At 31.8% G+C, this 16,836-nt stretch overlaps 1 protein-coding gene across 3 annotated transcripts in view; it reads left to right on the top strand.

Annotated features, from left to right (window-relative positions):
• The window catches only part of LOC140444015 (probable cytochrome P450 49a1), a 98,230-nt gene that overhangs the window by 56,242 nt on the left and 25,152 nt on the right, over positions 1-16,836 (top strand). For all 3 annotated transcript variants that reach the window (XM_072535589.1, XM_072535592.1, XM_072535590.1), the window contains exons 5-6: positions 8,277-8,353; positions 14,324-14,525. In XM_072535589.1, coding sequence (XP_072391690.1) covers positions 8,277-8,353; positions 14,324-14,525 — 279 coding nt within the window. The remainder of the gene's footprint in view (positions 1-8,276; positions 8,354-14,323; positions 14,526-16,836) is intronic.

A 16,836-nucleotide genomic window follows, 5' to 3' on the forward strand; every position in this document is an offset into this window, starting at 1 on the left:
CAAGCTCATTTTAGAATCGAAGATAAAATGCGTATTAATTGAAAGCAACAATAAACGAGTTCAAGGATAAGCTCTCAGTTTAGTGGTGAAAATATTTTTTAATAGATTATTAGGGGCATATTTACGAACACAACGAAGGGGGAGAATACTAGCCGTTATTGCGAGTAATATACTATACTTTTTCTACAACCAAGTTATTTATTTGAGATTTTTAGTGAACAACTTTATTTGTAAATAAGATTAAAACGAGTAATATTAGAATTAATTACAATTAAGAAATTGCATTTGTCGTTGATGATCATTAACCTAAGAATACAATCGTTTACATAACAACTATTTGGAATTTTCTTCTTCTTCTTTTTCTTCCTCTTTATAAGCAATTCTGCTTGTTCTTTGGCGGATTAATATCGCTATGGAAGGTTGTCACTCCATCTTTTGCGCGGTCGTCCAATACTTCTTATGTCGATTGGTGACTTATCTTATCTTTTTCTATTTTGACGACAAAAGGTTCTCCTTGATTCTGCTTATGTAGTTATTCCATTCTTTTTTTCTACTTTGTGTCCATTCATTTATACACTGTACGTTACATTTTCTTCTGATGTCTTCACTTCTCAACCGATCTCACAGCGTATATCCTGTAATTCTTCTCAGTAATCTCATCTCTGCCGTTTCCAGGAGCCTTGTGGCTTTATCGGGTCTTGTTTCTGAGGCATATGTCATTATTGGTCTTACACTGGCTTTATAAATTCTTGACTTCATCTCAGTGTTAATGTGTCTGTTTCGCCATATAGTGTTATAAAGGCATCCTGTCAGTCTATTTGCTTTTTGTACTTGATCTCTCACTTCTTTGTCCAGGTCTCCATAGCTAGAAAGTATAATTCCTAAGTATTTTATTTCCATTACCTGTTCAATATTAATGCCATTAATTTCTATTTTACATCTGGTTGGTTCTTTGCTGACTATTATTGTTTTAGTTTTCAGAGATGAGATGGTCATATTTAATTCTTTTGCTCTTATGTTAAATCTGTGGACCAGTCTTTGTAGACTGTCTTCATCTTGGGCTATCAATATTGCGTCATCTGCCTAATAGAGTATTTTTATTTCTTTGTTTCCCATTCTGTATCCTCTTCCTTTGTTAACGCTTTTGATGATTTCATCCATAATCAAATTGAAAAGCATGAGGCTCAATGAATCCCCTTGTCTTATTCCGCTGCCTATTTCTATATCTATTCTGACTTCCATTTTGTTGTTTTGGTAGATGTTTTCGATAGTTTTTATAATACACTACTGCCCAAAATTAACGCACCACCTTAAATGTACCATAAGTTTGAAGCTATTTTTCTTCTGAACGAATGATTGGATTTTTATGAGGTTTTTTTCATATTATAGGTCTATTTCTAGTAAATCAACGTATTAATATTTAAAAAAAAAATCAACGTTTTACCCGTATACGGGATGTAAAAACAAAGCTGTATTTTTTCATTGGTTTTTGCAACACCCTGTGGAATTTATTAGAAAAAAACGCTACATCTTATTAATATTTTGAGATAGATTTATTCTTTCCCAAGATTTTCGTAAAAAAATATTTCGATATCTCTATTATCAAAGATTATACAGATCTTTAAATGTAACAAGTTTTTATTAACATTTAAAGAAAAGAAAACATTACTTACATAAACTTTATTGACATCTATTACAAATAAAGCCTAAAAAAATTTAACCCAAATAATCTTTAACAATTCTCCTTTTCCAAAAACACTTAATAGAGAGTATTTCCACCTCTACATCTAATTACTTCTTCATAGCGACGAGGTATACTTAAAATCAAGCAGCGTATTTGGTCTTGATTAATTGCATATCAAACTTCTCTCACCATAACTTCTATGTCCTCAAAACAGACAGGTGGTGGTTGTCGGCTCCTGAGTTGACGATCAATAATATCTCACAAATTCTCTATGCAATTAAGATCAAGGCTGCAGGGTGGTTCATGGTTTGTATTATAACCTCGTCCAAATATTCACGGACCACACGTGCAACATGTGGTCGAGCGTTATCATGCATTAAAAGAAAATTATTTTCTATGTAAGGAGCAAATGGAACTACATGGTTAGACAAAATGTATGTAATATATCTTTCACTTGTTAAAGTGAAACGTATATAAACGTATATTCCTCCCCGATCCATTACAGATCCTTCATTGAATAAAGTAATAGCTATAACACTGTGCGTAGTGTTATCTTGGCCGTCGAGTAACTCTCACACGTCTATCTCAGCTATATAAGCAATACCTTGATTCATCAGTAAACAACACGTGCTCCCAGTGATTAACATTCCAGTCAAGGTGCTATCTGGCAAATTGTAATGTACTTCTACGATGATTTACGTTTAAAGCTGGTGCTCTGACTGGTATCATCATTATAACGCAGATCTTGTTCAGCGAGATGCCTTTGTTTAGTGTTTCTACTAATTTGAACATTATGAACATTTGCCACATTTGTAAATGTCGCATTGGACGAAAACATTATCTTATAGCACGAAGTCTAATAAACTACCTTGTCGTGGTGTTGTAAGTCTTCCTCTTCCTTGTCCATGCCGTCTCGTATGTTCGTTTGTTTCTGGAAAACGTTGAATGACTCGTGATATTGTAGTATGAGATACTCCTAACTTTATGCCTATTTCACGATAACTTTACCATACATCAGCTAAAGTAATTGCCTGAACACATTCATCTCGGCTTAGATTTCTTGAAATACGGTCCATGTCAACTAAAGAACATATGCAAAATAGCAAAACAATTTTAAGAAATGTAAAAAATATTGAGAATCTAAAATTGTCCTGTAAAATTGTTTGATTTTTCATAGCCAAATAAATGCTTCCATTAATGAGTATTACAATTCGATATAATCACGTTATGCTTTGAACGTACTTTTCTTTTTTGATAATAAAGATATCGATGATTTTTTTTACGAAAATGTTGAAAAAGTGAAGCTTTTTCGAAATATTAATGATGTAAAGATGTAGCGTTTGCTTTTAATAAATTTCACAGGGTCTTGCAAAATAAGATGAAAAATCAAATTTATTTTTACACCCCGTATATGGGTGAAACGTTGACATTTCCCAGAAAAAATTAATACACTAATTACTTAGAAATGGGTCTGCAATGCAAAAAAAATTATCGAAATCCAATTAAGGATACACAAGAAAAATAGGTTAAAAATCATGGTAGAGTTGAGGCCGTGCGTTAATTTTGGAGAGTAAAAAATCACGTAATGCTTTGAATATACTTTTCTTTTTTGGTTATAGAGATATCGTGATGATTTTTTTACGAAAATGTGAAGAAAGAATGAAGTGATCTCAAAATATTAATAACATGTAGCGTTTGTTTCTAAAACATTCCACAGGGTGCTGCAAAATTAGATAAAAAAACACAACTTTATTTTTACACCCTGTATATAGGTAAAAAGTTGACATTTCTCAAAAAACATTAATATAGTCATTAATCAGAAACATACCTACAATGTTAAAAATAAATCATCAAAATCCAATTAAGGGTTCAGAAGAAATATAGTTTTAAAATCATGGTCCATTTTAGGTGGTGCGTTAATTTTGGAGAGTAGTATATTTAGGGGAACTTCTCTATTATACAGAAGACGGATTACAACTTTGAGTCTTACTCTGTCAAACGCTTTCTTTAGGTCAATCAGACACAGATATGCTGGTCTATATTCTTATATATTTTCTATATTCTTATATTCTAGTGATTTCTCAGTAATTTGCTTTATAACGAATATTGCATCTGTACACGATGTTCCACTACGAAAACCCTGTTGTTTATCTGCTAAACTTATCCTCTGATTCATTAGTTCTTGTAAAATTTTAATTGTAAGTTTTAGGATAGTATTTTACTAGTTTATACCTCTGTAGTGTACTTGTTGTTTTTTATCTTCTTTTTTGAATCGTAGAATTAATTCGCTCGTTCTCCATTCTTCCGTTTGGTATCTTGTCTTTACCTGCTGCTTTTCTGTTCTTCAGGTTTTCAAGTATTTTCTGAACTTCCTGTACATTTATATTAAGTTTTTGATTTGTTGTAATTTCTGGTGTTTCCGATTCTAGCGTCGTTTTTTCTTCCTCTGCATAGAGCTTTTTTAAGTAGTCAATCCACGTATCCTTTTCTATAGGTTTTAGTTCTATTAGTTCCTTTACCTCCGTTCTTTGACCTTTTATGAAGCGCCATATTTCCTTTTGCTGGCCGTAAAAATCATGTTCCATTTGTTTCGTTAAGCGTTCCCAGTGATCATTTTTTATTTTTCTTATAAGTGCATGTGTTTTGTTTCTAATTGTCTTGTAATTATGTTTTGCCTCTTGTGTTTTGGTTGACATATATTTCAGGTAAGCTTTTTTCTTTTCTAGGATCCAGGAGGGTTGAGTATGCACTTTGGTTGAGTTTACCGAAAGTACAACCTGAATATAGTCGCAAATGTCAACCAAGAATTAAAATATTTCGGTTTGGCAGTGTTGGGATGTTTTTAGAACACATATGTTGTATGGCTTCAAATATAAAGAGAGAAAGCTTTTAAAAAGTACATACCGATTATACTATTTTACCGATTCCGCAATTTTTAATTTATATGAAACAATAACGAATAAATATTTGTCTCTCTCTAGATTAATTGCAAAGATCTGTTGCAATCTGGCAACTGCTGATTTAACAATTGCCAAATCTATTCCGTAATCTATCAAAGGGTAATTACCAAAAAAAAATTCTAGTAATTAACCGCAATTAATCTCCAAACAAACAAATATTTACTCATTCTTGTTTTATATCAATCAAAAGCTGCAGAATTCATAACATAATATAAACAAAATGTACTTTTCTAAAGCTTTATCTTTCTATGTTTGAAGCATCTACATTATAAAAACATGCCAACACTGCTAAACCAAAATTTTTGTTCCATGTTTGACATTTGCAGCTATAATGAGCTTGTACTCTCAGTAAACTCAATCTGCACTTTTATGTCCCATCGATAACTTGACGTTTTTTTTTTGTTTTTTGGTGCTTAGATTTTTTGAGTTTATCAGGTTGGAAACCCTTCAGATAATTTGTTATTAACAATTTAATTGTTTAAATGATTGTATCTTCTAAACTATTAATGACAATTAATTTTACCAAAATGAAAATCACTCCTTTTAAAAAAAAGAACAAAATGGCGTTTGGTAAACTTTGATCCGATTGTTTGAACCGGAGTTATAACAAATTTCGTGAAAAACTATTGCAAAATAGGCATTCAATGGGGCTTTTCCAAGAATAACTCAGCTTTCGTACGTGCGATTAACTTTAAAAACCTTCTCATTTTAAAGATAATTGGTTCCTTTTAAAAAAAACTTTGCACAATTAATTTACCTTTATTAATAAAAAAGTTATTAAATTAAATAATAGGTATTAATAACAATTTAATAGTAAAAATTTCAATAAAAAGTTGCGAATTTGTTTATTTATTTGTTAAGAAATTTAAACAAAATTAAGCTAAAAACTTTGAAAATCCGGCTAATGGAAGATATAGAACAACTCAAAATCAACATTTTAAGCATTGATAAATGTTTCTACACCAAATTTATCTTAAAGATGCAGTAGCAGTAAACAAACCAACACACGTTATCAACATTATGAATATTACGAGGAGCACTCCCAAATCACGATTTACAATGTATAAACGTACATAATATCCACCTCATAAACTATATAAATAGACATCGTATACGAAACTCAGCATACCATATCATTTAGTAGTCCTTGTACGCGGAAGATTTGCTATAACTTAATTGGACCACTGTTGTTCTAGTGATAACATTTTAGCCAGGGCGTGCGTCAGGGTATTAAAGTGCTTGAATTTATTCATTTATATTTATAATAAATGTTATCATTTATATTTTATGATCAGAAGAATAACAAAGATAAAATTAAATTAATAAATGTTAGAATGAGGTTTTCCAACAACATAATATGCGAATTCGTTATTGTAATGCATTGAATTAATAAAATTAAATTAAATATGTAAAAATTGTTTTAAAATTAAATGTAATATCTAATGGCGGTTTCCCACCAAACGGACAAAATAAAAACAAAACAAAACACAAACTCGTATCCAATAAAACAAAATAGCAACTTTTCACAAATTTTACTAAAGACTGGCGTGTTTTGAAACAGTTCGTTTTGTTTTCCGAGTCCCGAGTTTTTGAAACTCGAGTCTGTTTAGTGGAAACGGTCAGTTGTGTTTATTAATGGACTACCTCACCTCTGACGTTACAATGGGCGGGGCTTCGAAAACCTTTCTAAACATTTCTACACTAAATACAAGATAGAGCTGCAGTAAGTATAAATAAACCGTCAACAGTATGATTGTTACGAGGGGCACTCCCACATCATGATTTTAACGATGTATAAACCTATATTTTCCTGTATTATGAAATACATATGAAAATATGAAGTAGACATCGTAGCATAAGTCGTTCACAGGAATAACAGAACTGAAAATAACTGAATAAACATGTTAGAATGAGGTTTTTCAACAACATAATAACGTGAATCCGTTATTTTAATGCACGGAATTAAAATACAATTACATTAAATGTGTAAAAATGTTTTAAAATTAAACGTAATATTTAAGGTTGAAACGGAGTTGCCACTCGTGAACTGAGCTCTTAATGGCACTCCATTCGTTGGTTTAAGGAAACCGTAATTTCAAAGCAAAAACCTATGCAAAGATCAGAAAAATCTTGTCAAAAATAAAAACATTCAACATATCTGAGTAATAAATAAAACAAAAAACTCAAAGTGTAACTTAGGTAATATTTTACTCAGAATCTACCTCAAGTGCCTGTGAATACCTTCTTTTTTCTTTACCCATTTCATCTACAATATGCTTACAATAGTGTATTTTTTTATGTTTATTCACAATAGTCAAAAGCTCGACTTTAGAACTGAATTGTCAAAACTTTTGATCGCAGCCACTTTTGAATATCCGCTTTCTTCAACTCGGTTGTCGATATATATTAAACGGGGAGTATATAACGAATATATTAAGATAGAAAAAAACATGGCGACTACCAAAATGGCACTACACAGGATCTTGATTATATAGAACGTATAGTTACGTACGAGATATCATAAGGCACTATGAATGAAAATAAATTTACTATAGACAAATTTTGATTTATTGACTTAAGGAAGGCCTCTGGCTGAGTACAAAATAAACAACTGATCGAAACCTAACATGCGACATAGCAAATGAAAAGGGACGATATAACGAATCTATTAAGATGTGTAATTGATTTTCTATCTTAATATATTCGTTATATCCTTCCCTTTCATTTTCTATATCGCGTGATAGGATTTGATCAGTTGTTTATTTTGTACTCAGCCAGAAGCCTTCTTAGTCAATAAATCAAAATTTGGCATACGGTTTTGCTTTCGTATTAAATTATTAAAACAATATGTAAAATTACAGTTTTGTTTACTATGAATAACAAATATAAAATATGCAATGTTAGTATGGTTTTCAAGGAAATCCAATGCAGCAACTTAAAATATTTGTCATAAACGAAAATTTTATATTAAAAAAATTATACTAAAAAAACAAAAGTTAACGCTGGTTTAAATTGTGAGAATTGCGACGCCTATGTTAATTAGTCATTTTCTATTGATTTTACACAATTTACTTTAAAAAATAAGTGTATTTGATGTTTCGATTTCGATCGTTTAAGTGTCAAAACAACGTTGCAATTACTGCTTTATTATTTTTGTCAAAACATAAGTTTCTTTTTATTTTACAGTAGTGAAGCTAATTTTGAATTTCCTTGAAAATAATACTAACATTGTATATTTTATCTTCGTTGTTCATAGTAAACAAATCTTTAATTGTACATACTGTTTTATTAATTTGATAGGAAATATGAAAGCAAAACCGCACGCCTATGGAGTCTTACGTAGCATAGCCTGGTTTTGTTTACTTTTACTGCACGTCGAATTTGAATGATGTGTAGGTTAATTTTGATCATGGAACTTTAAATAACGCGCTCTGAGGCGTACGGTCAGCTCGCAGCGAATGCAGGCGTAAAACCAACACATGCGTAAAATCCATGTAGATTTAGAGATGCATATTTAGCATTCACTCATTAGCAAATTTGCAGGAAGCGCCAAAATTTAGCCTCTAATTGAGAGATTACATTTGACAGATAGCTTGAATTTTGTCTAATTTATTATTTTATTTTTATTTCAGAATGGAAAACATGTTAGATACCAACAGAGAATTGCCAGATCATTTCCTGTCAGAAATTTATAAATGGGCATTAGAATGTAAGTAATATTTAGGTCCAATTTTTCTTTTGGAAATTACCTCTTTCTATAGAATTAAGAGAAAATTTATGGAATTGGTGTCAGTACTAAAACATTTCTATTGTTTTCAAATTATTCGATATTCGTAATTACTTCCATTCCTAATTACGGAGTAGAGAAGCAGAATATGGGACACTTGGGCGAAACCGTGTGACGTCACTGTCGGTAAGCGTTGAATCTGCATTACCGGCTAAACATAACACAAACATGATAGACGTATTTTGCTGTTTAACGATTTGAGACTGTGACACGTGTGGAAACCGTAACGAGCTGCATACTATATTTTATCTACGACGAACGTATCTACGTACGAAGTAATTTATTTTTTTAAAGTTGTTATTGTACTTCCGGTCTCCGGTAGAATATATGTTGGTCATAGACGGTTCTTCGATACGAGACGATTGCCATCAGGCAATAACTTCCCTTGATCATGTTTATAAAAACATACACGTATATCAAACCTGTAACGTTTCAACATGTTTTTCAAAGGTTTTTTAAGAATAGCTCTGAAACTAAGAGTTTTATCAAAAAAAGTGTAACAACTAAAATTAAAGCTCATAAAAAGACAAAAAGACTGGTTTTTTAATGAATATTTTCAGTTCAATATTAACTGAGTTATGGCTGTTCAAAGAAGGTTTGTTTTTGTTTTTGTCTTTCAATACGAGTATTTAACGTTAAATAACGGAAAACGGGTACATTTATCGACAAAAACTCATATAATATTTTTAAAAGAACTTGAAAAGACCTTTAAAATGAGTGGTGGTAAAAGTCCTTTGCATCAACTGTACGTGAGATACGATCAAAAAAACGATGGGTTTCTCAAATTTTTGTAAAAAAAACGCAATAAAACTAACGTCATGTTCACTAGGATTGAAATAAATTGTTTTCCTTATAGAATTCACTTTATTTTAGTGTTTTTTGTATGATCCAAAAGTTTAGCCACTTTAGAATACTCAGTTTTTGAAAAAAGTATGATTACATTTTTTTTGTAAATATTAAAAAAAAATCTTTTTTTTATAATAACTTCAAAACTGTAACTGTAAAAGATACGTAAAAGATGACAAAATACAAAAAAATAGGTTTTTCTTCAACAAAAATTTTTATTTTTTAATTTTTTTTTGTAGCTTAAAAAATAACGGAGATATAGTTGGTTAAAGTTTGCTTTATAGCGCATGAACCACTGGTCTACGACCCTTTGACCCTTCACCCTTTAAACGTGAAGGACTTTAGAATGTTTTAACATTCCTATACTTATAGCCCCTTAAAATACCTGTAAAATCATTTTTTATGCATGTTGTAGCATCAAAATTAACCGAGTTATTGTAAAAAAACCAATAGTACTTTTTAGAATAAATTTTGGAGCCTGGAAAAATTTTATAATTTGGAGCATTGGAGCATTTCGCTGGAATATGCATTTATGTATCTCTCTCTCTCTCTCTCTCTCTCTCTCTCTCTCTCTCTCCCTCTCTCTCTCTATATATATATATATATATATATATATATATATATATATATATATATATATATATATATATATATATATATATATATATATTTAAGGGGCTTCTTCAGGGCTTCCGAGGTCTCAGTCTCCCGAGCCCCCAGACACTACTACACTCACTAGTCACTTCTAGTTCACTCACTAGTTCACTACTGAACTAGTGAACTACTAGTGAACGATCATCTTAAACTACATACATCTTAAAACTATGATTTTATCAAGACGAAAACCATTTATCCTTTACATGAAGGTTTAAAAATTTTATAGCTATTTGTATAATTGTAATTTATTAAGTTGTTTTTTAGAAAAAAATCCCAAAAATCACTAATTCAGGCTTTTTTTCAAAAAAAAAAATCGGTGATATGAATATTATTAAATTGCACAATAGGAACAAGGAATTGAATGAAAATAAGAATTGCACAAATTTTAACTATAGAAATATATTTTGTTTACTAAAACATTGTACATGTAAACTTAAACTTAACTAATGACAGATTAAAGACAGAGACACAAGCACGCACCGATTCAACGCGCCTAATTCTCTAGTGCTGCGCGCGCAGCGGACCGATCATGTTTGAGTGGGAGAGAGACGCAAGGCATTCGCCGGTCTCTCGTTCGGTGACTCATCGTAACAGACGTGAGCGGGCGTTACACTTTTTCATGAGTGACTCCGAGCCACAACCTAATTTAAGACGTTGTCACGTCAAAAGTTGCAAGTAACTCGAAAAGACAGCATTTTTCGAAAAATTACCAAGAGAGAAAAAGTAGTTACTTCGCTGAAATTTAGTCGGTATATACCGTTTCTTAGCGTCTTTTTAGGGGTAAATTCTCTTCTGTAAATATTTAAAACAATTTACCCCTTAGACGTTGGGATTCTTCCAGTTTTTAAACATCTATTTAATAGGATTTTTTTTCTCTTGCATTGATACTTTTAATCGCAATGGTTTTTATGGGAATGTGTTGTTTTTCATTTTATTTAATTCTATTTTAATTTCCCATAATGTATTTTCATCTAGATCTTCTTATATAGAGCCCTGATAACAAAGTCTTGTAATCTTTTTTATATTAGTGTTAGTTGCATGTTTTTTGAATAGATTTCTTCTCGAATATTTTAATATTTTTCTTCTCAAATAGTTTCTGTATTTTATTTCCTTATCTTTTTTTGCGATACTTCACGATACCGTTGAATTCAATCAACGACGATACACAGAGCATCCTCGATACTCGTCACATAATCATAAAAACTTATATTTCCATCCTAATACTTAGTAATCTGATTATTTGTTATTAGAATGTCTTTCAGACTATCTACCTATTATATAATATGGGTATTAAAATTTAGATTGAATTTGAACATTCGAAACTATTCAAGAATTTCTGCGCAATGATATTATGTTCTACTGTAACCTAAAAACCCGGTAACATATCTGGTGACTCGTTTCATTTATCTAGTTAAATAATTCATAAATATTTAGGATTGCATTTGACCATTTATATTACATAATATTTAGCATATATATAAGGAAATTAACATAAATTAGTAAATATCAATGCTAAGACTCAGTAATACCTTAAATTGATTATAAAAGATTGAGATATTATCGTTAGATTTTAAGAAAAATTAAATTAAAAAAGAAAATTAGCACACATGGGCGCCAGTAGCAGGGTGCAAGGGGTACAATTGCACCCCCTGTCATGAAAGAAGGTACATAGCTATACATGTATAGTTCTATATTTGATATAGGTTGACAGTATCTGTAGATGCAGATGGTGGCGCCCATGTTACCAGAGAGCTATATAAATGAGCTGTATACACTTCAATGACAGAAGACAGATAATTAGCAGTTGTGTTTATTTTCTTTTATCTAAATTACATGGCGCTATACAGGGTGTTCCAAAATGTTCTTAACATTTTATAATTCAGAAAGTAATGAAAATTTTTATTTGAAAATTGGGAAATGTCAATTGGACCTACAATACTATCAATTGATGTATACATGCGATCTGTGACGTCCTCCTTCTTTTTTCTTCTTCTTCTTCTTCGACTTTTCCCATTATGAGTTCGCCGTTTTTGTCCTCCACAGCACTTTATTTTTCCAGTCATTTTCTCTGAGATCTCTATCTATCATAGCATTTCCTATGTATGGTTTTCATCTTGTAGCAGTTCTTCCTCTCCGTTTTCTTCCCGGTGGATGCCAGTCCAATATTCTTTTTGGCCACCTATGCTCAGACATTCTTTGTACATGCCTGTATCACTGCAGGGCTCTCTGTTTTCTTACTTTTTTGTAATTGAGCATTCTACTTCCATTTTCTGTGTTCTTATTCTATCCATTCTGGTGATTTGTAGACTACTTCTCATAAGTCCAGTTCAACTGTTCTTATTTTATTTCGTATTGATGTTGTCATTGGCCACACTTCCGCTCCATTCAGGGTAATATTCATCACTATGCTCTGAAAGATCTTTTTTTTTGTTTCCCTTATAATATAGTCATATAGGATAGGCACTAAAAGAAAAAGAAGAATTCATTCAAACTTTGTCAAATCTTTCAAATTCATTTTTTTTTCAATTCCTTCTGTATGATCTTCCAATCCCTTCTATGAAAATACTTATAGAACGAGCAAATGAATACCACATTCCTCTATATATAGCGTTCATAGATTTCGAAAAGGCTTTCGACAGTGTCGAACATTGGGCAGTGAAAAGTTCTTTGATTAACAGCAGAATTGACCACAGATATACGGAACTAATAGCCAATATATATAAATAAGGAAGCCAAAACAACAATTAAAGTATATGAAGGAACAAAATCAATACAAATAAATAGAGGCGTGAGACAGGGTGACACAATATCACCGAAACTTTTCAATCAGGCTCTGGAAGATATTTTGAAAAGATTAGAATGGGAAGAAAAAGGTATAAAAATTTGTGGACAACGCTTGAACCATCTAAGGTACGCTGATGACATCGCATTAATAACCGATAAAAAAGAAGAATTATTTGAAATGATGAAAGAACTGGACGTAGAAGCTGGAAAGATAGGCCTTAATATGAATTACAGCAAGACCAAAATCATAAAAATACAGATGAAGACATCACAATGAGGATCGGACAAGATGAAATAGAACAAGTTCAGGATTATATATATCTGGGTCAAATTATAAAACTTAACAAAGAAAACCAAACAGCAGAGATAAAAAGACGAGTTAGACTGGCATGAGCGGCATTTGGCAAACTAAGCTACATTCTTAAAAACAAAAGATATCCACAGCATCTTAAGACCAAAGTATACAATCAATGCGTACTCCCTGTTCTCACTTATGGTTCCCAAACGTGGACATTTACAAAAGCAAACATGGACAAAATCTAAAAAACCCAAAGAGCAATGGAAAGACAAATGTTGCACATAAGATTAATGGATAAAAAGGGAAACGAGTGGATAAGAGAGAAAACAAAAGTGAGGGATGTTAGACAAGAAGTTGCAAAATTGAAATGGAGATTTGCAGGACACAATATAAGACAAAAAAAAGACCGATGGAACAAAATTCTTATAAGTTGGAGACCGTGGGAATATAAACGAAGCAGAGTAAGGCCCCAAATGAGATGGGCAGATGATATCAAGAAGCACGTGGGCTCTAGGTGGATGACTATAGCGACAGACAGAGAAGAATGGAAAAGGATTGGGGAGGCCTATGTCCAAAGATGGACCGAAGAAGGCTAATTAGATAGATAGAATTCTCGAGAAATCATGCCTACCGCACGGAAAAACAAAGTTTCGAGAAAAACGAGTTTGAAGTTTTAAACTGGGAGCCCACGCATCGACTGCTCGCTATTCAAATCTCTATAACTCCGGTAATATTGCTTCAATTTACTTCAAATTTGGTGTAAGTACTCTTAAAGTACTGTACTTTCATGTGGAATAAAATAAATCAATTTTTTAAAATACAAGAGCTATGTAACGCCTTCAGTTAATACTTTTTGAGATAACTGTGGTTTAGTGTTGAAGGTAAGGTATTTATTGTTTTATTTTAGCAGGCCGTGCATGAAGATGTCATAATTGTCGTAATTGTCCTTATATTTGGTTACTGGAACTTTAACAAAAGGATATATATGGCTTGTTTAAAAATAAAGATTACGAACAATTTCTATGTGTTTATTTATGTTATCGAAAATGTGCTTTATTTGCTACAGGGTATCCAGATCGACCATGACCTATCCGTAACATCGTGAAGACAACACTTAAAAATTTAACACATTTTGTTTGTTTTTAACAGAGTTAAAAGTGGGATATTAGGTGTATTAGGGATCTTAGGGATAAATGCAAAGATAATGATGTTCATGATATATAAATATGTATATCATACTTTTGATTTTGTACTTAATTTGTTTAACAGTTTGTTGACATAGTTATTAAACAACGTTTTTATTTTAGCTGTAGCGAGAGTCTCGTTAAATAGAAGACTCGGATGTCTAGAACCGAACCTACCTCACGATTCAGAATCGCAGAAAATTATTAATTCCATTAATACGTTTTTCTGGAATGTAGCGGAGGTAGAACTCAAACTCCCAATTTGGAGGGTCTACAAAAATAATTCCTTTAAAAAGTATATTGGAGCCTTAGAAGATTTTAGAACGTAAGTTAATGTGGGTAATATTATCAAATAATAGGGAACTACAAAATAAGTGTGATCATATGTATTTGTACGCTTTTGTGTACTAGTACCCTTAATGTTGGTACCTATCTCTTAAAACGTATTTTAGAGCCACATTGAATATAATGCAAAATAGTCTAAGCCTATTGTTTCCTGACATCTAGGCCATCAAATGCCTTAGACTTTTAGCTTACATTTTCTGTTCAATATGGTATCCTTGACTCCTTGTACCAATTTATTTGGTATGTTAAATCTTTACTCTCTATGGCATAAATTTCAACATTAAATTCATAGCACTTCTCTAAGATTTGACTTAATGTGTACAATAGTACACAATAAATTTCAAAATCAACTATGTTAATAATTGCAAAATTTTAATAAATGTCAATATTTGTTGGAAATTTTTCGCGTGAGTACGTATAATATGTACAGGTGCGACAGAGACGCATCATATCGTCGGCTGTATGCAATAGTGGCTTAACTAAAAAATAACAAAATTGAGTTAACATCCCTAGAGGGCTTGACATAGCCTTATTTATGACCTGCAAAACTGGCACAATAATAATAGCAAAAATGTCCGCTAGACGTCACTAGTGTCGCTATGACATATTGTCGATTTAGAAAAATTGTTTTTTGCAGTACTGGCCCTTTTTAGTTATGCAGTGGAAGTCGAACCCTGTTGATATCAAGTTTCTATGCAATACTGGCACTTTTGAGTTGTTCCACTATAGCAGACAATTTTAGATATTTTTAAACTGTATCAGTGAGAATTTTGGAGTTGTGTCACATTAAATAAAAGAAATAAATTTATTGTTTTAAAAATTTCTGATTCAAAGAGTTATCAGAAAAGAAGTGAATTAATGATATCTCGAGCAGGAGTAACAACGTAAGTAATATCAATATTATTTTAATGTATAATTCCAAATAATTTAGTAGAAAACTTTAGACGATTTTTTGATTACATCTACCAGTTTAAACAAAAAATAAACTTATTTTAGTTCTGATGTGGACCCTCATTACGGGAATGATGATGATAATGTATCGTCTACATTTACAGAAGTCTCTGATGATCGAGACTGAAGTACCAGAAGACTTGATGCTAACGGTAATCTTGTACAGGCTGCTCGCAGTTTAGGTCCATCTTGCAATCCATGTAGACTGAAATGTGATGAAACGTTCACGTTACAAGAAAGAACACAGATCTTTGAAAAATATTGGTCAATGAGAAATACAAATTAACAACGAAGTAATATCCTGAGATCCATGTCTATAAATAAACCAACATATCGATATGCAGGTAAAGATAACACATCAAGTCGTTGTTAAAATCATGCATTTTATTTGGAAAACCGCGATCAGAAAAAAAAAGAGTGTGCAAAAGATTTTTTATATTTACCATTAGAGTCACTAATATCTGTATTCGAACTGTTATTGGGAAGACGGAAAGTGGCTTTATAAGCAAAGATCAAAGAGGTAACCATAGTATGCATAAAACATTTTGTAACGAAACTATGAACAGGGTTCGTCAACACCTTTCTTTAATTCCGGCGATGGAGGGCCACTATTGTCGAAGTAGTACCTCAAAAAAATATATAGAAGGAGGCAAAATATTGAGAGATCTGTACAATGAATATAAAGCTGATTGAAAAGGAAACAATGATGTATTTGTAAAAATTGGTTTATATCGTAAACTTTTTAATTATATATTTAACTCAATGTCGGTACGATGAATCTTAGTATTGTAAAAAATACAAAAATTCGAGTAGTGAAGACAAAATAGCCCTAAAAGATGCTTATAATAACTATCATGAGAAAAACCTAAGCCAGGAGCTAAAAACACTTGACAAAGAGAATGTAATTAACTTACAAAAAGTTCTTGTTTTGTCCTACATACAAGCTGCTCTAGCGCCACCAAAAGGAGACGTTTCCGCTTTCTATTATAAATCTAAGCTATCAACATATCATTTCCCTATATGAATTTCAGAAATAGGGACTGGGAAATGTGCACTGCTATGTTTGGCATGAAGGAAGAGGGCAGTAAAGGTGCCATAGAAATTGATTCGTGCCTGCTGATGTATTTGGAACAAACATCTATAAAAACCGATTCTGACGATTTGAAATTCATATTTTACTCAAACAATTGTGGTGGCCAAGGAAAAAACTAGTACCTAATTTCAATGTATCAGTACGCTGTAAACCATTTCAATATTTCCTCTATTACTCATCGCTATTTAGTTGTCGGCCATACTCAAAATGAGGGTGACAGCTGCCACTCTTTAATAGAATAAAATAT

Source organism: Diabrotica undecimpunctata, chromosome 6 (assembly GCF_040954645.1).
Source record: "Diabrotica undecimpunctata isolate CICGRU chromosome 6, icDiaUnde3, whole genome shotgun sequence".
In the NCBI taxonomy this organism is placed as follows: Eukaryota; Metazoa; Arthropoda; class Insecta; order Coleoptera; family Chrysomelidae; genus Diabrotica; species Diabrotica undecimpunctata.